Source organism: Meriones unguiculatus, chromosome 5, assembly GCF_030254825.1.
Source record: "Meriones unguiculatus strain TT.TT164.6M chromosome 5, Bangor_MerUng_6.1, whole genome shotgun sequence".
Taxonomy (NCBI): domain Eukaryota; kingdom Metazoa; phylum Chordata; class Mammalia; order Rodentia; family Muridae; genus Meriones; species Meriones unguiculatus.
In genome coordinates this window covers 8,377,913-8,402,021 of record NC_083353.1, presented here as the reverse complement: position 1 = coordinate 8,402,021, position 24,109 = coordinate 8,377,913, and the positions used below count along the sequence as shown (strand labels likewise).

The 24,109-nt window shown below is 37.7% G+C and overlaps 1 protein-coding gene across 2 annotated transcripts in view; it reads right to left on the bottom strand.

Moving 5' to 3' along the window:
* Ctnna2 (catenin alpha 2) overlaps nucleotides 1–24,109 on the bottom strand; it is a 1,157,068-nt gene that overhangs the window by 51,580 nt on the left and 1,081,379 nt on the right. For both annotated transcript variants that reach the window (XM_060383518.1, XM_060383519.1), the window contains exons 13-14: nucleotides 20,490–20,641; nucleotides 10,187–10,300 (exon numbers count right to left, since the gene is read on the bottom strand). In XM_060383518.1, coding sequence (XP_060239501.1) covers nucleotides 10,187–10,300; nucleotides 20,490–20,641 — 266 coding nt within the window. The remainder of the gene's footprint in view (nucleotides 1–10,186; nucleotides 10,301–20,489; nucleotides 20,642–24,109) is intronic.

Sequence of the window (24,109 nt, the reverse complement as noted above, 5' to 3'; positions counted from 1 at the left end):
TGCTGGGAAGGAAAGGAATTTTAAACAATATTTGAGCATCTCAGTAGAATGGGGTGGAAAGACTTTTTATGAGTAAAAATGAAGACATCCATAGGAAGATGACACACAAACAACAAGAAAACTCTCCCCATATTAGGTCATTTGGGGAATAACATCCTCCATCTTAGCCTTCTTCCCTCATCTTCCTGAATGACCATAGATGCGTCAGAGCCTTTGAAGACACAAAGGCATTGAAATGGGAGGAAGTCCAGACTACTATCGTACACAAGATGCTTACACAGGAAGCGGTTAGAGTTGGAAGTATTTCCTAATCTTAGCCTCCAAAATCCTCAGAAAATTGTTGAGATTAAACTGAATGTTCAGTGTGTTTCAAGTGTGAGAGCACTTCAACTCTCTGATCTTCAGAGATTGGGGTTGCTCAAGATGAATAAGATTAGAAAGCAAAGTTTGATTGGCAGAAGTTGCCAGGAAATGGAATGCAGAAATGAGCTAAAGAGTCTTCTTGCTGTTCAAACTCTTCATTTGCAAATTTGCTGATTCTCTCAAATATATTTGTAAGCCCCAAATCAATATTTGAAGCTCTTCTCCAGTCATTTGCAAATGATACAAGAAGCAGAAAAGTCTGAGTCACCACTAGGTGCATCCCAGATCATGCTGAACAAAGCCATCCGTTGCCTTCAATGAGCTCTCCTACAGTAAACAAGTATCCATTTTTCAGTCCATTTAGTGCAACATTTTCATATCTTTGTGCTGCTTGTAAGAATGATTCCACCATATAAAATATTTCTTAAGCATGGTGCTAAGTGTCTCTAAGCACAAGAAGGTTAAGACATGAGATAGATCAGATGTGCTAAGTCATACACCGATGTTGTTTGCCTGTGTTCCATGTCAGTGAATCAACGACTTAAGATATTGGCACAGAATACCCTTGAAACATGGTAATGTGTAAATCATATGAGGAAAACATTGTAATTTGCATCTCTCAGCAACCTATCCCTGTATTTCTTCTACAAGCAAGAATTAGATAATTGCTCATTTAAATATTCATGAGTGATTTATAGAACATAACTACTGTAAGTAAGAATCAAACTTGTTGGTAAAACACCATTTTTGCAGCATGTTCTAAGCGGAATGTTTATCCTCACTTCATAGTATTCTCCCATGACCACCTGCAAAACGGTTCACAGGCAAACACAGCCTTTGGATAGTACTTTAGCTTCTTCCCTAATTCTGGGATCCATGAGTTCTCCAAGAGAGACCAAAGCTGTGTCATTGGGGAACCTATATTTTAACAATGAACAATTAAAGTTATTCAAGATGCATGTTTAGTCCATAAAAAGAAGTAAAAGAAAGTGATCCCTCTTAAGTCTAACAGCTGCCTTGACACAGCTGACTGAGTTGCACCTCAGCTGAAGAATTACCTGAATTTAATTGGCTTATCAGTGTGTTGTGGAGGACAATTACGCCTTGATCATTGATATAAAAGGATTAATATAAAAACAAATGTGGGTGCTCCACCCCTAGATAAGTGGTTCAAAACTATTTAAGAGAGCAGGCTGAGAGTAAGCCTATTTATGAGCTAACTAGAGATCAGCATCTTCCATGGCTTCCACTTTACTTGGCTGTGGTATGAGTTTCTTGATATATCCAGTACAGAATAGGAAGCAAAATTATCTTCAGGTTTCCACCTTGACATGGGCTGAGTTGGGCTGAGATCAGAAGTTGTAAGCCAGATAACACCTTTTCCTCCCCTAAGGTGCTTTTTGTCAGTGTTTTATCACAGTAACAGAAATAAAGCTAGAAGCTAGGGTGGTGTTATTGTGTACATTTTTCTTTTTTCTTTTTTAAAAATTCTTTATTAATTACACTTTATTCACTTTGTATCCCCCTTGTGGTTCCCTCCCTCCTCCCGTCCCAATCCCTCGCTTCCTCCACCCTCTGCTTGCATGCCCCTCCCCAAGTCCACTGATAGGGGAGGTCTTCTTTTCCTTCCTTCTGATCCTAGACAATTAGGTCTCATCAGGAGTGGCTGCATTGTCTTCTTCTGTGCCCTGGAAATGTTGCTTCCTCCTCAGGAGAAGGTAATTAAAGAGCAGGCCAATCAGTTCATGTCAGGGGCAGTCCCTGTTCCTATTACAATGGATACTGAACTGCCATGGGCTACATCTGTGCAGGGGTCTTAGGTTATCTCCATGCATAGTCCTTGGTTGGAATATCAGTCTCAGGAAAGACCCTTGTGCTCAGATTTTTTGGTTCTGTTGCTCACCTTATGGAGTTCCTCCAGATCTTACTGAAATACTCAACCTCATTAGCCATCAGGGAAATGCAGATCAAAATGACCCTGAGATTTCACCTTACTCCCATCAGAATGGCCAAGATCAAAAACGCAAGTTACAACACATGCTGGAGAGGTTGTGGAGAAAGGGGAACCCTCCTCCACTGCTGATGGGAATGTAAACTTGTACAACGACTTGGGAAATCAATCTGGTGCTTTCTCAGACAACTAGGAATAGTGCTTCCTCAAGATCCAGCTATACCACTCCTAAGCATATACCTAAAAGAGGCTCAAGTACACAATAAGGACATTTGTTCAGCCATGTTTGTAGCAGCCTTATTTGTAATAGCCAGAAGCTGGAAACAGCTCAGATGCCCCTCAGTGGAGGAATGGATACAGAAATTGTGGTATATCTACACAATGGAATATTACTCAGCAATAAAAAACAAGGAAATCATGAAATTTGCAGGTAAATGGTGGGATCTGGAAAAGATCATCCTGAGTGAGCTGTCCCAGAAGCAGAAATATGCACATGGTATAAACTCACTCATATAGACATATAATATAGGATAAACCTACTAAAATCTGTATTCCTAAGGAAACTAATCAAGAGGGAGGACTCTTGCTAAAACGCTCAATTCCTATCTGGAAAGGCAAAGAGGATGGACATCAGAAGAAGGAGAAAACAGGGAACAAGTTAGGAGCCTGACACAGAGGACCTCTGAAAGCCTCTGCCCTGCAGACTATCAATGAAGATGCTGAGTCTTATGTGTACATTATTCTGACTTCATTTCTGTCACTAGATTGCTTTCAACTTATTATAGTAGAAAGAATAGACATGCTAGGCCCAGAGCCTATGTGACTATAGGTAAATAGAAGGCTCATATAATTTCTTGCAAAGATGCTTGAGTATGAGAATCACATGTAAGAAATAACTTAATCAATGTAACTTTCTACTACAATTATCTACATTTAACAATGATAGCACCTAGGCTATTAATTTAATTAATTAATTAATTTAATATTGATTAAATAAATTAATATTATACAGCTTGCAATTTAGAGAATAAGAACCCAAAGCAAGGTGGTAAAACAATGACATTCTTTACCACCATATATAAGGACATCATCATACAGCCAAATATAATTTGTATGAAGATCCCAGCCCAGTACAGAGGTGGTTGAAAGTCCAGCTCTGTCTACCAAGGCATTTACATTATGCTGAAGTCTCACAGGCCAGAGAAATGTTAGCTTTCACTCATGGAAGCCTAGATGATGAACCTTCTTATGAAATAATGCCCAATAACTTTCCTGCGTACATGTATAAAATTTTATATGTATGTAAATTATAACTCATTTTATTACAGATACACATGAACTTCACACAGCACACATCTCTGTTTCCTCAAAATAGAAGCAAGACTAATAACAATATGCTAGTTAATATTTAACATTCTATGTTTAGAGATATTTAAAGTACTTTTGTAAATGTTAAGAAGATTCATAATATACAAAAGAGCCTGTCATGAACTCTCACTTGTAGTTCCATGTTAAAAAGAGAGTCCTGCATTTCTCATTTGACTTCTACAGATAGAAATTAAATATGTACTTTTTTCTGAAGTATTCTTATCTTCTTGATTTACTTGATTTCTTCATACAAAAGACTGTTTTATTTAGACAGTACAAGTCTTAGGGAACCAGTATGAAGTTTGTTCACTGAGTGTCTCTCTATAAAAACAGAAAGTGGTAGGGCCACGAGCAGATTGTACACCATGTATAGAGAAAACAAGTGAGAAATACTGTACTGTCATTAACAAACACTGAATGTAACGGACACTTGTCTGGCAGCTGCAGCATCTGAATCTCTTGTTTGATTTACCACTTCAGTATTAGTGTCCTTGGGTTTCTCTCTAATTTTTACTTGTTTGATTTTGTTTTCATTTTGATAAAGGGTCTCACCATTCAGCTCTGGGTGGCCCAAAACTGACTCTGTAGACCAGGCTGGCCTTAAACTCCCAGAGATCTACATGCCCTTGCCTCCCCAGTGCTAGGACTTGAAACACGTGCAACTATACCTGGCACTCTCTAATTTTTTTGTAAGAAATTTATTGTATTTTACATTTAGTTACTTGTGTATATTTGTCTGAGTGCGATTTGTTACAAGTGTGTATAAACTAGAAAGGTCAGAAGAAGGCATTGGATCCCCTGAATCTAGAGTTAGCAGAGGTTGTAGGCATCCAACATTGGTGTTGGGTGCTGAGCTCGAGTCCTCTGAGAGAGTAGCAAGTGTTCTTAATTGATTAGCCAGCTCTCCAGCTCTGCAGCTCTCCAGCCCCTTGGTCTCTAATTCACATTACTGTCCCACTCCCAGTTCCCAGGAGTGCTTCCTGAAGTACAGCCCTTGACTTCCTGCTCAGAGCAGAAGCTCAATGTCCCCTGACAGATTGTTTAAGCATATTCCTGCTCAAAGCATCAATGTCACTCAGGAGAAGCCACCGGAAATGATAGGCATTTTCTGGGGACACATTCCAGAAGAAAGACTAACCACTTCAAAGCGGATTTGCAAGGGAGATGTTATATTGACTGGAGGTGCTCGACCCGCATAATGCACTTAATGGGGTGTGACTGGGGTGCAAGTGTCATTACATTTGCCTCTGCTGTGTAGCTGTTGATGAGTGCAAGGCTTTTCCTGAATATTCTTAAAATGTTCTTGGCTTTTAAAAATTCATTATTGACCTTTTCTGAAACTGGAATTTAAAAAAAGGTTATCTATAAACAGTAGATCACAACTGCAAAATTTGCAAGTTAATCAAATTAAAATTCAACACATGAGTTTTAATTAGGTCTTATCAATGTAACTCAGCAGTTTGAAATGCTAACACATTAAAGCCATTCTAGGTAGAAAAAAATATATATAGAAGGCTGGCTACATTAAAACCAAATTCAATGTGAAATATATAGCATATAACTGTTCATTCGCTCAAACTAAGGTAACATGAGAAAAATTATTTCCGTGGCCAAGGGAAAAGGAGATGAATCAGCTTTCCTGGCCCTGTGATGTGATAACCAGCAGGGTCTGCTGGTTTCTGCAGCCTCGATTCATACTAGGAAGTCATGGTTCCTCAGGATGTACATCTGGCTGATTTGGGGTCCAAACTGAGAACATCAGAGACCAGAATGCATAAAGACTAAAGCCTTTGCCCCAGGTTCCCTGCTTTTGCTCTGGACAGCCAATCATTTATATTTTGTGATTAATAAATCTTTCCTATTGAGATCGAAGTGCAAGTCACGGATGCTAAATAGCAGCCAACCAAAAGGACCAAAATTATTCTTCAATCTAAATATACAGGTACATGTCCTAGTGTCTGCCTTCAAAATGCAAGGTTCACTGACCTGGCAAGAACTGCTTTCCTAGGCCAAGAACAGAATTTATTACCAGGTCTTTAAGTACAAGAAAACGTATAAAAGGGATGAAAATGCAATGTGATATTTCTCTTCCCTTGACTTTAAGGCAGGACAATAAATGTAAATAGTAATAATAATAAATGTGAATAGTTAAACAGTTGGGTTTTATGACTTTCAGTTTCAGAGTGTGAATTGGAAAACTGAGATATTCCTTCCATCGATCCAAGCAAATCTTCCCATGCTTCCTTGAAAACTCAGCTTTTCAATGTTAAATCATCTGGTTAGAAGCTACTAGAAGTACCACCATTTTCATCACAGTGGAGTAATATACAAAAGAATAGGACAAATTGTGGGACACATTTTGTAACGTGGTTCTTCTGATATCACTGACACAGAAATCTAGGTGTATCACTAAGGTAGTAACCTTTAATTATCAATCTGACGTACCTAGTCTCTTGGGAAGACGTTTCTCTAGGACTCTATAGGTTTTGGATCAAAATGGTCTGCATGCATGTCCCATTGTATTCATTGAGACAGTAAGGTCCAGGCTCAAAGTGTGCAGCACCTGGAACCTAGATTGTAGAAGAGTTGAGAAAGCTCGGTGTTCACTAAACACACATACATTATTTTTCTCTCTCTCTGATCTCGATTGTGGACATGACTAATTGCTTCGGTTTCCTGCCTGAACTATCCCACAAGACTGGACTGTAACTTCAGATAAGAAACCTTTTCCCCTCTAAGTTGCTTTTTGTCATCAGGTAAACTAGGACTGAAGTTGACACCACGAGTAGAGCTGAAAACCAGATAGGCCCTAGCCTCTTGGGTATGAGGCATGCAGAAGTTAGAGTCACCTAATGTTGCATAGCTTTGCAAAGCTCATATTTAAAATTCAGTTTTGCATCCTCAAAGACAAATTCTATTACTAAGGCTAATATTCAGAGAGTTGCTGCTGACCTATTTACACTATGGCATCATGTGACAAAACAGTTTTAAGATGTCGTATCAGGGGCTAGAGAGATGGGTCATCTCTTCTGACACCCTGGGTTTGATTCCCAGAACTCAAATGGCCACTCACACCCATCTGTAACTCTACTCTCAAGGCAACCTTCTCTGTCCTCCACAAAAATCAGACATAATCAGACATGCATATGGTACACAGACAAAACACACATGTATGTAAATTTTCTAAAAATAAAGATTTTATGTCTAATATCACACAGCAAGATAGCCTCTATGTATAGCAGACTGCCATATCCCCTCCTATTCGTTTTGCCATACCCCCTCAAAGTGTTACAGACAGAAGCCTTGAGAGATTGTTCAGTGATTAAGAACACTCATAGCACAAGCATGCAGAACTGACTCCATGTTTCCAGTATCAATGTAAAAATCCAGGCATGACCACATAGTACCCTGAACTTCAATACCTGGGCAGGCACAGGGGCAGATGACAGAAATAGAAGGATTGCTAGGCTTTGCTGTCATCAACCTGGCAGAAGCAGTGGTTGGGAAGAAACAGGGGAAGCACAGCAACCTCCAAGTTCAGTAACAGACATGATGTCAGGGAAATAAAGTAGAGATAAAAGAACAGAATGTGTTCTCTGACATATGCAGTTAGTGTATGTGCCAGTACACATATACACATATAGCCACACCTAACAACAGTCATAGAAACACTGTAGAAAAACATTAAAAGCCATATAAGAGAACTAAGATCCTCTAATTCTGATATTCAAAAGCAATGTTAGAAGAAGGTGCTCAAAGTTAATTTTCCAGTTAACCTCCTTTTTATGTTAACTTGCCATTCTCACAGAAAAATATTTTTCTGAATAAAAACACAAAATAAGGCCATGATCAGGAAAGACTGCCTGTTTGGAAGACCTAACGTCTCTGACAAACACAAAGTTGGTTTTCTTCACAATTCTGAGCAGCTTATCAAACACTGGAGGCCCAAAGTTCAACCTTCGCCATTTGATATGCCCTCTTATTCCCAACTTAGTAGCCATAATTCTATATCTCTGCTTGAGGTTGACATCAGAAGTAAAGCTGTTGGCTGCAAGTTAATCTGGCACGTAGGATGGACCTCCAAGACAAATTAGCAAGTGCAAGATAAGACAACCTGGTCCTTACTCTCTTCGAACCTGATCATATTTTATTCTGAAAATAGACACAAGAGTGAAGAAATGATGATCAAGATTAACCATCTAAATTTCGTTTTCTATCCTTCATCACTGACTTAATGTCTAACATAAGACATGTGTGAAAGAGAAATATATGCAGAGTCTTTTCTTGTTAAATGTGGCAGTGTTCATAAGATAGCTATCTCAAAGCAAGATAAGGCTTATATAATGGGTCTTATTGTTTGAGGACACAAATCAGTGGAACCAGAGCAGGAGTCAGTCAATAAAATTAACTTGGAGTTGATTAATGTTTGGATGAATTACTCAAACTTGTCCTTTGTCATTGACATAAAAATGCTGGTTTTACTTAATTTTAAAGATGAGTTGGCTTGATTAATTAGTTTGGTGGTATGCCAACAGACTCAAAAGATTCTTGCTTAATGACCTTCACAATTTTGAATATTTTAGGCAAGATTGAATTGCTTCTGAGGAATTTTCAATGGAGGTTCTATGCCCTTTCATACATTTTTGATGTCACTTCTATGGTTAGAGGGGACCATCTCTGCCAAATGAGGATAATGATCAGAGCTGACTTTATTGAGCATTTACTATACAGCAAGTCTTGTTCTATTATCTTGTAAAGATCAAGTAATCCTCATAAGAATGCTGTCAAGTAAGTCTATGGTTCACCTTTAACAGATAATATATCTGCAAGCCAGAGAATTCAAGTAACACATAACTCTCAGAGTGGTACTAGCATTTGCTATAAATCAAAACCAAAGTTGTGTGAAATCTGAGCTAGTAGGTTTTCTGTTCCTCTGGTCATTTAGGACCTTATATATGCTAGATAACCGCTTTATGAGTGAGCTATACTCTCTGCCCTGGTTTACTGACATGCAGTATCATTATTTGGCCAGGGCTACTATTGAATCCACAATCCTTGTCCCTTCCTCCCAAAACCCAGTATTAAATTTGTGTGCCAATATACCATGCAACATCACAATGCCTTTAGTGGCTGGATTTTTACCTTTCCGTGTCTATCAATCTACACCTAGATGTCCTCAGTCATTTGACTTAGGAACAAAGATATCAAGGTCTATAGTACATTAGAGAAACAGAGTTTTAGGTGCAGTCATTTTGAACTCCAATTTCTTTGTGTTCTCTTTATTTTAGTCACTTAACTTGTTGATCTCTACTTATCTTTTACAATTACTATAGCAAAAGGAGCTTGCAGCAGTATATCCAAAATCTACATTCACCCTTAAGAGCTCTTTTTCAACCCATGTGTATATTTAAATTATATATACATATATATGGTACATTCATTGATATACATATATATATATGCACTTGCAGTCTTATGCACATAACCAAGATAAACACATGATTAAAAATAATAAATCTTTTAAGAAAAGAATTCTTAGATCCATAAAAATTGTGCAATATTTGTCTTTCAGAATCTAACTTACTTTCCGTAATATGATAATCTCCATTTGTATTTCTTTTCTGACAAATGATTTAATTTTCCTCTCTTTGGATGAATAAGATTTCATTACATACATGTTTACATTTTATTATCCAGTTATCTGTTAAGAGACAGTTGGGCTGATTCTGTAACTTAGCTATTTTGTGGATTGTTACAATAAGCATGCATGTCAAAGTGTCTCTGTAGCATGTTGACCCAAGAGTCTTCGAGGGTAAATACTCAGGAGTAGCATGGCGGGACATATGATGGTTTCAATTTTAGTTTTCTGAGACCTTCTATAATTTCCATAGTGACTTTCCTAATTTATATTTTCCAGGCAGTGTATAAGAGTTCCCTTTCCCCACATTCTTACCAGAATTTGTTATTATTTATTCATTTATTTTTGGCAATGGCCATTCTGACTGGAATGAGGTAGATTCTTAGTATGATTTAAATTTCCATTCATCTTTTGTCTCAGGATCTTTTACATTTGTCATATGTGCACTAGCCATATTCTTATTTTGAGACCTGTCTGTGCTTACTATATCTTCTTAAGAAAAATTAACAGATAATTAGAATGTAAAATTTTAAGTTATACATTAGATGCCGCCTTGTCCATCAAATTACTACCCTCAGGCCAAATATAATTTACTACACGTTATTGTATGCAGTGTTTAGACACAGCTGCTATGCATGGTGGATAGAGGATAGAGAGGGTTAGAAGGAGTTAGGGGCAATAGTAGTTGCTCCCAACATAAAAAAAAAAAAAAAAATGTGCATTGCCACAGACCACCCAAGTAATAGCCCAGACTTCTGAGCCAAAGATATCTGAGCTCCCAACACCTGTAATTAAGGAAATTTCCTTTCGGCATTTGTGAGAGTTTCTTCTTGGGAAGCTATCCAAAGTCACGAACATCCACATACCCGTGCGCTCTGCCCAGCAATGAGCTGGTCATCTTCAGTCTGAACACTGGTCCGACTTCGCACATCATAATCTTCTTGCTCAAAGTCAGAATCATCTTCTAGCTCTTCTGGAGTCTAAATAACAATAGAAAAGATAAAAATCAGTTCACCTTTATCCACATATTTCGTTGCACAGCCTAAACATCCCCAAAGAAAGAGTTTACAGCATCTTGCATATAATATGGCTATTTTTTATATGGTATCATCTTCAAAACCATGGAACCACATTTTCCTAACACACCTCCTTAGAAAATACATTTTATGTATTTCCGCTGACAAATATAGCAAATCTAAGTTTGGCTTTTAACATGAGATGACTTCTAATTCAAGCAAAAGTACAGTTGTATAAAATCCATGTCAATTTTAAGATAGAAATTAATTATTCTCAACAAAATTTAGTCTATCGTTTGTCTCTAATATTATTTTCTCTGTTCTAGTTCTTCTTTTCTCAATAAGCAGACTTATTAGAGATCTCTATGTCAGTGACTAGACCCCATGAAATACGGGTTTTTCTTACTAAGGCATGAGATAGAAAGATTATATTTCAGACTACATTCAACCCTGATTGATTAGAGACCACTGTGTAGCTCTAAGAATGCCACCTGGCATCTCTGAGTTTTGTCTTCCTTCTCCATAAATTCGTGCTTTTCACTGTGGCCACGTGTGTGTGTGTGTGTGTGTGTGTGTGTGTGTGTGTGTGTGTGTGTGAAAACCAATGTTACTTTATATAAATTATCTACTCATCATCAATCTGTTTGCCATAATAATTATGTAGGATTTAAAATTAATTCACCCAATAACAACAACAAGAAAACCTTACTACAGGTCTCACCACATAGCTCTGGCTGTCCTGGATGTCACTATGTATACCTGGCTGGCTGGCCTTCGACTCACAGAGACCTACCTTTCCTTCCCCAATGGTATGATTAAAGACATGTGCCCCACACCTGGCTTCAACAATACTTTTTAATATGGAAGCTACCAATTATTGCACATAATTAAAAGCTAAATAATTCTTTCATAGTATCAATTCAGATTACACCAGCATAGTGAAGTGACAATTATTCTCTATCTACAACCAAGAAAAATCAGGTAGAAAAAAAAGTCCAGAAACACAGTCCATGTCTTTGATTTAGAAACAAAACCAGAACTTGGATCCAAACAAGCAAATATATTTGACCCCCAACCTCAAAAGTCTTTGTTTTGGGTATTTGTTCACATTATAAATTGGGTAAGAACCTGAATGATAAATGGCATAAAGGAAGAAGAGTTAGATTAAGATCATTCCAAATCATTAAAGTCTGTGTTGTGGATAGATAAGAATGGATCTATGAGCCAACCAATAAAACACTTTTCCTTTCTTCTAAATAAATAACATGTGTTAAGGGTTTACCAGTTTCTCTGGGTGCCCCATAAACTCGAGAAAGTCTCTTCACACTCCTTTATTGTTTTATTTCTCTTTATACACTCTTTGCCAATAGAATACTGAAGAATATGAGGCACCACATTTTCTTGAAGCTTTCTAAGTAGGCATTCTGAAGCAGGCACCATGACTATCACATACTGAGAACTCTAAGATCCCTTCAGGAGGTGATGTGGGTCATGCATACAATGAGAGGGCATTGGTGGGACCCTTCTGCTCACAGTCTTCTGCAAACTGTCTCTTTAGATGTGGCAGGAACTCATGTGTCTTTCAAAAGAGATACAAGTGTAGCAACAGTACTGGTGATGCTGGTGCCCATTTACCGTTTTCATTGTGCTGATTTCCTTGACTTCCTTAGGCTAATTTATCAGTTGTAGTTACTGATGTGGTCTTGAGATTGGTCAAACAGGCATAAAATGGGATTGTTTGTGCTCATACTGCATTATGCCTCCTAATTTTCCATGTATGAGCATAGAGATCTTGGTTTTCTTCTCACATCAACCTTTCCACATCAACCTCATTAACATTCACTCAGTCATCTATTTATGCTCAAATTTCGTTTCACAGAATGTTAAAAGAATGGGAGAAAGAGTTTCTCAGTAAGAATTCTGCCAATTTAAGTGGGGGTGAGATAAGCAGAACCTGGTTTAAATAACTGGTTAAATGTTTACTGTGGACAGAGGCAATTTTCTGGGATCATTTCTTGCTTCTGGAAATTTACTGTGAAACAATTGCAGCAAGTTGGTAAATTCTGCTGACAGATGAGATGACAAGATTGCAAACACTTTCATCATTACTTCTTTAAAGGGAGAGAAAAATAAATGGAACACCTCTTTCAAGAGAAAGATGCAGCATACACCATGGCCTGTAGGACTGTGTCCAAGCACTGCAGTATCCTGGGCATTTATACAACCAGTGAGTCAATGGCAAGCCTCACCTTAGGGTAAGGCTAATGATGCTGAGATTTATGAAAATGAGTATAGCCAGGAATCAAAATGAAAGAGAAATTAAAACAATAATAGCCTGAAGGACTCAGGAGATGGCTAGGTTGACAAAGTGTTTGCCAATCAAACAGGAGCTAGTTTGGAAAATTGGCATTCCCTTATCCGTGGGTTCTGTGGCTTGCTACACAGAAGGTAATTCATACCTAGTACTGAAAACATGGCCCAAAGGACAGGACTGGGGATATTAGAGGCTAAAAGCTCAAGTAATCAAAATGTCTCTTCAGTCTTTACATTTATATTCATAGACTTGTGATATGTGCAGTCTCATCCAGAGAAGCTGAATTTTGCAGTGATGGGGGCAAATTCAGAGATGTGTAACTGGTTAAACTCCTAATAATAAATGACTGTGGGTGCTAAGCTTCTGATGAGACATCTATGGCACCATCTCCTCATCTGAGGTTCAGGGAACACTGAAGATGAGGAGGTGGGAAGAGGGTGAAAGCTGGAGGATGAACTAAATGGAGTGCCACGCTGTTCTCTGGACATGACATGGCTGTTGTGCACAGGAACTATGGTTACCTACACAAGACCTGCACAAGAGCAAGCAGTAAAGGGAGAGGAGCTCCGAAGGCCCACCAATAGTGAAGGAACTACTGGCAGTTGATAGCTGCTGAGGGAAGCAGAGTCACTCACTTTTCTTTGGAAAAATCTCAACAGTAGATAGCTCATGCCCCAACAGATAGGCTCACACACACATATGGTCATCTCCAATTGGAATTAGGTGGAAGTTTGGAGAAAGGTATACTGTTGGAGAGATCTGGAGTGTAAGAGTTGGAGGGAGATAGATGTGGAACATCTGATCAATAATTCTTTATTGATAGCTTAGGGTCAGATAGTAGGAGAGGAGGACCTCTGCTATCAGTGGACTTAGGAGAGAGGTATATGGGAAGAATAGGGAGGAAGGTGAGACTGGGAAGAGACAAGGGAGGGGGCTACAGCGGGGATACAACATGAATAAATTGTAAATAGTAATAATAATAATAATAATAATAATAAAACTTTCAAAATATATGTAAAAATATTTTTGGATTTGGCTATATAAATCTATAATGTAACGCTGAGGAGGTTGGGACAGGAGGATTCCTAGTGGTTGCTAGACAGCCAGTTTGGACAAAAAAAGCAAGTATTGGGTTCAGTGGGAGACTTTGTTTCAAAAAAATATAAAGTGAAGAGCAATAAAGGAAATTAGTCGAGCTTGAACTGTGGTCAACAGGCATGTGTACTCATACACACCTACATACCTATAAACACATGTATACATCACAGTATATGTACACACACACACACACACCACAAAATGAAATAAAAAATCTTGATGTGGGCCAAGAGGTACTATTTTGTCTTCCACTCACTAACTACAAGTCTTTGAAAAATCACTCAGTTTTGTTGCTTTGATGTCTCCTTAGTCATAAAATGAATATTATAATTGCCATTTTTCCTGTTTACCTCAGAGGACTCCTAAACACAGATGAATATGAAAATGCTTTGCCAATCATAAAAAAGTATAAACACATATATGATATTGAGAATTAGTATGCTTAATAAAACATAACACCTAATAACAGTAATAGTAGCTATCATCATTTACCACATATCTGTTTTGTAGATGTATGGAGTGTCTCGGAGTCTTTGTGCTGGCTGGGAAGAGAAAATGAGAAATGAACTAATCCAGATTAAGTTGGAGACTGGCTCCATTATTAACTGGTACAAGAAGACCTTCCCACTGGGAGTGGCCCTACTCCCTAAGCATGAGGCTTTGAACGTTGCAAGCCAGGAGAAAGCACAGAGCAAGTAAGTAAGCTAACTTGCATTTAAATCTCTCTGATACTAAGTCCCGATGTGACTAGCTTTTTAAGTTCCTGCCTTGACTTCCCTTCACTAATGGACTGTAATATGGAATTGTAAGCCACTTAACCCTTTCTTCCCTAAATGGCATCTTGTCGGAATGTTTTATAATAGTAACATAAATGTCACTAGAGTAGCCTGCCAGAAAAATTTCTGAGCTGTTCCAATAAGTAACTGACAGAACAGAGAAACAAGGTAAAGAACCCCTTATCTTAATGATCACAAACTACACAGGGAAATGGATGAATCTGAAATATTTTTATGTCTTTTAAGCAAAATCAAACCCATACATGTTGCTGCTATAAATAGTTCTGTGTATGCATAGACTTCTAACTTGTATGTTTGATAAACTACAGATGATCTGGAAGTTGTCCCAAAGAATAAGAGTCCTATTATTAGACGAAGTTTTAAGAACAAGACATTAGAATGTTTGTTTCACTGAATGGAAACTAAAGACATGAGGATCAAGCCTTGATTACACAACTTGTTATTTTGAGGGAGGACTTTTTCACTCGAGCCAAAATACCACCTTGGGTGTATTTCCAGTTTCCTGGACCTACCACTATCTATCTATTGAGTTATGGTCATATGTCATTTTGTAAAATACATCTGATCTTTTATCTTCCCAAGTCTATTTTCTAAGCCTATAAGTAACACCTATCACAGAGGTCAGCAGTCTCATAAGTTCTGTAGAGATATACCAGATGTCAGCTGCAGAACTCTGGTGCTTGGCGCTGACCATAGGTTCCACAACAGAAGCCAAGTATACATCTACTGAAGCCAAATGAGATGTTGATGGGTTCAGAAATGTTTTACTTTGAAATATAATAAAAATATATTAAGGACAATTCTTTTAAGTTTGACATTCATATGAGAGTTTCATTGAAAGGATAAAAGAAAAATACACATTGACTGGACTCACTGGGTGAGTTACAAATAATTGACTTCCCAGTAGAGATCTCTAACATTAAAGTAGGTCTCAAACAAAAACTGAAAAAAAAATAGAACCCTAACATTAGAGATCTAAAGGCAATCAATAAAACAAACAAACAAACTAACCTCTCTCATGGCGCAAATTGGCCATGGGTCACCATGAAAGCCTCCTATGTGATCTTTCCGCTGAGCACTAAGATTCTTGCTTTCTATACTCTATTCTCACCAGTATTGAATCCACTCAGATTTGAGATAGACCAGATCAAGTATCTGTTCAGAACCCCCTGGTGGCTCTCATTTCTTCTGTGTGGTTCCTAGGCTTCCACAACTTCCCAGCTACACCAATTATAAAGCAATCCTGCCATGAAATTGGCAGGCTCTATTCAAATACGATCCTGTTCATTCTGACCTTGTCTCCATAAAACCTGCACTCTCTCCCATACCCTGCCTCTGCCTCTTCCACAGAACTATATTTGGCACTCAGTATAATTCTTTATTATGAAAAAAAAATTTCTTTGTTTACGTCTGTATTTGGGGAAGATCTAATAGTATAGAATATTTCATAACCCTTTAGAAAGAGGATAATAAATTAGTTCTCATTAATGGTCTTAGGGAAACAAAACTAGCATTTATACAGGACTATGATTAGCTGCCACAAAGCAGAAAAACATACGTTGATAGCTTTACACCTTTCATTTGCTAGTTATGAGAACTATTTTGACTCTAGCTGCTAAAATTTTAATATTGTTGACTTCTTTAGCAAATTCCAGATTATTAAACAACTGAAAGAAACCTCAGCTGAGCAGGATGACTAAAATAAAGATTTTAGGGGCACACACTAATTACTGGGTCTCTGAGTGTTTTTACTTTAGACATGTTTCCTTAATTTCCAGAAAAGATAATTAGCCAATGACCCCAAAGTACAGTTACACTAAAAATTCCGTACTTCACTCCTTCATAGCATCTTCATAGTTTCCTTGATGTTTTTATAGGGCTCCTAGTCTGAAAAATAATGAATTAAAAAAATCTTTAACAGTTTTGTTTATTAAGCCTTTAGGTCCCAACAACTAATCCGTTTGTTTGACCTAAGTAACATTAAAATATTTATTTAAATATTAGAATAAAAATGGACCTCACTGATTGTGAAGATGACATTTTCCATACAGATAACTACATGTGCAACTTCATAAACACATCATGTCATCAACATCCGTGTGGCGGCCTAATGCTTAAACAGTGAGCTGCCCCAGCTAATGTTTCATACTTAAGCAGAGAATAAGTCCATACTACTTTCAGAAAATTTAACTATCTACAATGCTCCAAAGCTCTTTGGAACACAGTATAGGAGAGCTACAGTGAACTACAGACCTTGGTCAAACCTCAGTCTCATGCCCTACTGTTTCCTTGACCTGTCTTTGAAATCACCATACATAACCAAAGGAAGGATGACAAGTATAAACATTTTGTATAGAGAAATGGTGTAGGACAAGTATCATATTTTTTACTGTAGATGTCTCTATGCCAAGATACTACGTACCCCATTATATGTAATTCCTAATAGTCAATCCTATGCTTTTACTCATCGTAACTCCCAAGAGTAAATAAAAGGATCTTACAGGTGCGTTTGACCCTCATTACCTGCAAGTCTCTCATTTGTGGTTCTTTCTCTTCACCAAAATTTATTTGTAATACCATTTCAAAAATCAATAATCTGTGTTCATTCCCAGACAGTAATGTACATATCCCTACATAAGTTAGAAAATGACAGGGATCTCTCTCTTTTTTTGAACATTCACACTACAAACAAGTATCCCTTTATGGTTTATTTATTGCCACAATTTTTGTTGTTTGGGCTACTGGTTTCTCTGTTTAAAATAGCAACCCAAAGCAGTGCTGGAAGCTTGTCTAATGTTGGCAAAGGTAGTGGTGAACTGAATGTTCCTAAGTCATGTAATCTGTAATGTGCCTCACAAAGAAAACACCAACAGATAAACTGCATTCCAGTGTTAGTCTGTGCTGACGTCTGTAAGTTTGATTCTAATACCTCAGTGATATTTGAATCAAGGTGACTTTAGACAACATACAGATATAGATATATTGTCCATATATTGTATATTGATTGTTTAAAGAAAATGAGACTGTGACCAGAGAATGACAAGAATCTAACCCTAACCCTGAATTTCCCCCACAGTACCAAGTTGGTACTAATGAACTGATTATTCAGAGTGAACACTTAACCATAACTACTGTGGGTGAGAAGATTAATGTGCAATGGTCTTCCTGGTTTCCATGTTTCTTTTTTCAAATGCCTTGTGAAGATAATGAGAAAATTTCTACAACCTATCGCTGAGATTTTATTGCAAAGCAAATGAATTAACAGGCTCAAGAAATAAGGACAAAGACATGCTCCAGAACAGATGTGTGGTCTTGGAAAGAAAGTTTGGAACCTGGGAAGCACACATTTTGACTACATCTGAGGGCTTCCTGGAGCTACCCTGGAGCAAGCAGACACCAACATGACAATCAAATATGTATTGATTGCTGTAGGTTTTGACTTCTTACCTTAACAACTTCTTACCTAACAAGGTGATGGAGAATTTGACCCATGATGGTACTTCCTACAGTTATCACTTTTTAAGTGATTTTAGAAGAGATTTCTTTCTTTGGCAAAGTATAATCAGCACGTTGGAAAGAGGTTATACAGACAGCTGACAGGAAAAGCCCCACCCCCATCATTCTTTCTTTGTGCAATAAAATTTTCTGTCTCATAGATATAATAATTATATTAAAAGTGAAGCCATAAAATTACTTAAATACAAAAGGAGCCATTTGGGTGCTAAAAGTAACAATTTATATCCACTGTACATTTCTTTTGTCCTAAATTTTAAGTAATTCTTTTTAAAGTGTTGAGATGGGGGAGATGATACTCCCTGTGATGATAATATGGCATTTTATCTAAAACTGTGGACTTTTTGTGGCTCATGAATGAAAGAATGAATGATGGCTATAAACCTTCTCAGCTTTTCAGATAAATGGTTGTCACAAAAATGTGAAGGCTAACAAAGCAGAAAAATGGCAAAAGAGGAAATGTGTCTTGAGGATTATACTGGGGTTTAGCTCAGAACACTTGGCAAACATAACTCTCATGGTCTGTTACCTTATTTCACAAGTTAGCACAGGATGGGAAAATGACACAAAAAATCTCACTATCCTTTCCCTCCCTACTCTAATTCTCATATTTTTTTTCTCTGACATCTTTCTATCTTCTGAGTTTGGACTGGGACTGTCTCCCCCCTTCCTCTTTCCCTCCCTTTCTCTTTTCCTGCTCCCCTCTTACTTTCACTCTCTTCCTCCTCCCCTCTTTCTCTCTTTCAATACAACCCAATGAGGGCCATAATGATGACAACAACAAAAATACAGCCATATTTTCCAAAATTTTACAGTTTAAAGAAGGTAATAGTCATAAAAAGGATTAGTGAAATAGTTTATTCAAGCAGAATATGTTATAAGTTTTCAAAGAAGTGAGTAATTATTGTTCAAAGTAAATATGGGGAAATAATGGTTAGCCAAGTCTTGAAAGATGGTCAGAGTATTACAGTTATAAAATGGGTAAATTAAAAGCACAAGAAATTCAAGTCCCTAATTCTAAACTTGAAATCTATGTGCTTAGTATAATTAAAATGACCTGATGAAATTTTATTGAATTTTATACTCTTTTAAAATTGATTTCATCAGTTCCACAAACAGCTGTAGAGGTTGTGGTTACAGAGTCTTTGTCTCAGCCACAGCTTTGTAAAGTTACTGGATGCTTTAAATGATGCTGATGCAGAATGTTACAATGCTAACATCATGGATACATTTTAAGGAAGAAACTATAATTAACTTCATTTCTACTTTTTAAAAACTATTGGTTTTTATTTATGAGTATGGATATGTGCCTGATCCATTGTATGAATGATGCCTATGTGTTGTGCCTGCAGAGGCCAGAAGAAGAAATGAAATCACTTGAAACTGGAGTTAACAAGCATTTGTGAACCATTCACTATGGGTGGTGAGAACTGAATCCATGTCCTTTGTGAGCACAATAAGTGTTCTTAACCACTGAGCCATCTATCCAGCCCTTCATTTGCTACTTTTTACTTTTTAGTATATATATTCAACAAAAAAAAAACAAGCATGGTTATCACTAGGATTATATTGATTATTCTTTTCTTGGGATGATACTGCTGAATTTCATCATCTCTCAGCCTTAGTTATCATTTTTACATATTTTTCTCTCAATTATTCTTCTTTATGTGTAGTTTGTTTAAAGGGAAAGCCCCATTGCTAAAGAAATTGCTAGAACAATATTGTTATTAAGTGGTTGTTAAGGTAAGAAGTCAAAACCTACAGTGGAATATTATACAGCAACTAAATTGTATGAATTAAGTTATGGGTCATAGAGACAGATGAATGAATGTTTTGGATGGATAGAAAAAAATCACAAATGATACAGTCTAAGTTTAAAGTCAAGTATAATGTAAACCTTCCATGTTTACAGTATGGTTTACTATTTAGGCAATAGTTATGAAAACTCACACATATTTGACAGAAATGTGGGTAACAAAAGCTAATAAGGTAGGTGATGAGAGGAGTTTTCACAGAAGACTATCTAGATTTACGCATAATGATGTAACTCATCATGCTGTTGCTATATTAACACCACTAAGCTGAAAATGCTTCATTCCTTAACACCTCATGATTCCCTGGTGCCCCTGGTGTGAAGACAATGTCTACAAAAGACACAAATAGAAAGTGTCAGGGCTTTTATCAAATCAAATGAAGCCAGGAAGAACCAGGACAAATGTCAGGACATTCACTGCTATGAAACAGGCCTCTTTAGGACCCACTCATCCATGTATAAGTAAAAAGTCTACTTGGCATGGATATGCTAGGAGTCGAACATCTTCACAGAGTAGTTAATTAATTAACTATTCTTCATTGAGTAATTAAAAATGAGGAAGATATTGAACTTCCTGGGGACTCTCTACTAGCTCTTTGCTCTAAAAGTCTCACATACCCTGATCATCAGCACAGCCTTTCTGATGTCCCGAACACCGTCATACACCAGGCGCGAGGCATCGATGAACTCATTCTCCTCGAATGGTTGAGGGACATTGGCACTCAGGGCTTCAATTGCAACCTCAACTTGTTCAGCAAAGCGTGGCATCACTGGGTGAACAAAGGAAATGACAACAAATCAGAAGGCTTTTCTCTTGCTGTCCATCATTCCAGTCCTTAGAGAAATTTAGTGGTTAGCCCTTTTGGTCCAGTTTTGAGTAGGTCTAATTTAGTCATCTTATGTCACTTACCTCAATAGAAGGTAGCAAACTTCTTTAAAGGTGATGGTTTACAAAAAAGAAAATTATGACAGCCATCCAAGGTGGTGAAGGTTAGCTCCTGTGTATAGATTTCACATTTATGGTAACCTCAGTCGAATTTCTTTTTTGCTAGTTCCCACTCATGAAAAATTGGCTAATATTTTTTAATCCTTCTAAGCCTGTTTTTGTCTGTATGATAATTGGTTTCAATATTATAATTCACACAGTGCTATCAGTCTTAAACTGCCCTTAGAAAATATTGACAAACATTTAATTAATCCCAACCAGAATATAGCAGACCTTTGGATGGGAAGGAAGGAAGAAATATAGAGAATGAGGAAGGAGGTATGCCATGGAAGGAACATGTGAAAGAACAAAAGGAAAATGGTATATCACAGCAGAAGGACCCGTAGGAGAGAAGACCAATGGGCTCAAGGTGATTTGTTCAATTTCATCAGTATCACCTTGGTATGAAAGAAAATGATGCCTATGTAAGCTCCTAAAACAACAACACCTCCTTCTCACAGGGACGAATCTATAAACACACACACACGCACACACACACACACAGGCACACACACACACGCACACGCACACGCACACACACACACACACACACACACACCTGAGGTGCAGAAGGCAAGATTACTGGAATATCTGAAATATTTTCACAGATTGTGGAAAAGAAAATGGTGGTGATTTTTTAACTCTTGAAAATCATAATTCAATTTTCTAAGCTGTTACCTCATAACAACCTATTTCTATGGCAGATGAAAGCCAAAAGCACAAGTCACTTTATTTACAAGGACAATAAAATAGAAACATCATCCGTCTGCATTCATTTCTGGGGTTTCATGCCTCGTTCATCTTTATGCTCATTTTCACCCTCTTGGATACTTTGACTTTCATTTTAATCCCGGGTGTGAAAAACTCTGCTCAATTACTCTCTAGCATCAGAATACCTGAGGTACATCATTCCTAGAGAAGTGTACTTCTACTAGAAAAAGTCAAATGATTTTCTTTTTCTTTTTTTATGGAGGGGAGAAATGGAGCCAGGGAGGCATAAGTGTTCTTGCAACAATAACTATCAAAACCAAAAGGGTGAATTGGGCAATTTTCCTTTCCCAAGTGAATCATGAGGATTAGCGCCCTATGCCACCTGAGCTTTCCATATAATCATTGAGGCACATCTACATGGAAAGCATTCTGAGATTATTTAGCTGTAGTGCTATAACTATGAATTGGAACTGAAGTGATTGGCATTCTAATTATACTCATTTGGTCAATAACAATCGCTATATGTGTCAGACTATGACACCACACATCATAGATATGTGTAATTATCCCATGTCAACACAAAATTATAAAAACCTTTATTCCTAAACCTATACATAAACTTGGGCTCTTTCAGTTATCTCTTTTTGTTGCAAATGAACTTTTTTACAAAACTGAAAGACGCAGATAATTGGAATTGACCTCTTGGAGTATGAGAATTTGTTGTGTGCATTTGACATTTAGAAATGAGTGTTCTACATAAGTAAAATCATAACTTTCTTTAATCAGCAAAAAGTTACACTAATTTCACTTTATTTGATTGCTAAAATGGCATGTTCATGGCTATAAATTATTTTATAGATTTATTTCTAGCTGCCAGTAGCACTTAAATATATAAAATTCTCACCAATGTCCGGATGATAAAATTACTTAGTAAGACTAAACCATACATGTTCTTTGGTTGGTGGCTCAGTGTCTGTGAGCCCCTATGCGGCCAGGTTTGTTGACACTGTAGGTCTTTTTGTGGAGTCCCTGATCTCTCCAGCTCCCTCAATCCTTTCTACAACCCTTTCATGGGACTCGCTGAGCACTGTCTAATGTTTGGCTGTGGTTCTCTGTTTCTATCAGCTGCTGGGTGAGGCCTTTCAGTGGAGTCATGTTAGGCTCCTGTCTACAAGCATAGCAGAGAAATACCAATAGTGTCAGGGACTGGTGATCTTCCATGGGATGGGTCCTCTTGTTGGCATGACAAATTTTGGGTCAAAGGTTTTTTGGGTGGGTTGATGTCCTTCTACTGGAAGTCCTGCCTGGTTACAGAAGGTGGCCACTTCAGGCTCCAATTCTCCCGCTGCTAGGAGTCTCAGATAGGGTGACCCCTGTGGACTTTCTGGGCCTCCTGGGACTCTGGCAAGTCCCAGAGTTGTCCTAGTTCACATGCATATATGTGGCAGATGTACAGCTTGGCCGTCATATGGCTCCCCCAGCAACTGGAGAGGGGACCCCCTCTGACCCTGATGCCTCCATTTGGATCCCGTTCCCCTGACTGGCTGCCTTATCTAGTCTCAGGAGGAGAGCATGTGCCTAGTACTGCAGCAGCTTAATATGCCAGGGTATGTTGGTACTCACTAGGGTCTTCCACCTTCTCTGAAGAGGAGGAGAGAGGAGAATGGCGAAGGGGTATGCAAGATGGGGGATTGGAAGGAGAGGAGGGGGCTGCAATCAGGATGTAGAGTGAATGCATAAATAATTTTTAAAACAAAAAATACTAAAAAAAAAAGATTACTTAGTGGGAAAAGGCACTTGCTGTCAGGCTTAACAAACCCTGGTTTTGAGAGAAGCAACTCTTGCAAGCTGTCCTTTAACCTCCACATATATGCTGTGGCATGTGCATGCATGCATATAATAAATAATATGCAATTTAAAAGTTTATCATCATATTGTATACTTGAAAAAGAATCAGAACTGTTACATGTAAATAGGATACATACTAAAAGTTGATATAAACAATGCCAGAACAAAAAGAAAAGTGATGAGCAAACTCCCACAAATAATTCCATGTTACAGATAAATACAGTCATATGGTTAGCATCATTCACTGAAAGATAGCAATAATGCATTACTTCATACTTAGAATAGACAAACAATTTGAAGCACGATAGACCTATGAAAACAGTATATGAAAAATATGCTGTCGTTGGAACTGAAAATGATAATAGATCATCTTGGCCACCACTACCATGAAATATGGTAAAATGAATCTTTTCACTCCCAAACAGGTGGTTGGTCATAATCTAGTGCATGACTTCTACAGAGATGCTGACTGGGCAGGCTGATCCATCTTACCCTGAAATCACAAGAAATCTCTTTGTGTCTCTGTGTTTGTAGCTGAGGGTGTTTGTTTGTTTGTTTGTTTTGGTGATGTACTCTAAGGCTTGAGAAGCAGAACTTATACAAAAACTGACATTGAAAGTAACTGCTTTCACAGGATCTTGTCAATAGGCCACAGCTCAAACTTATCCTGATGTCACCTACCAGATTTATTCTG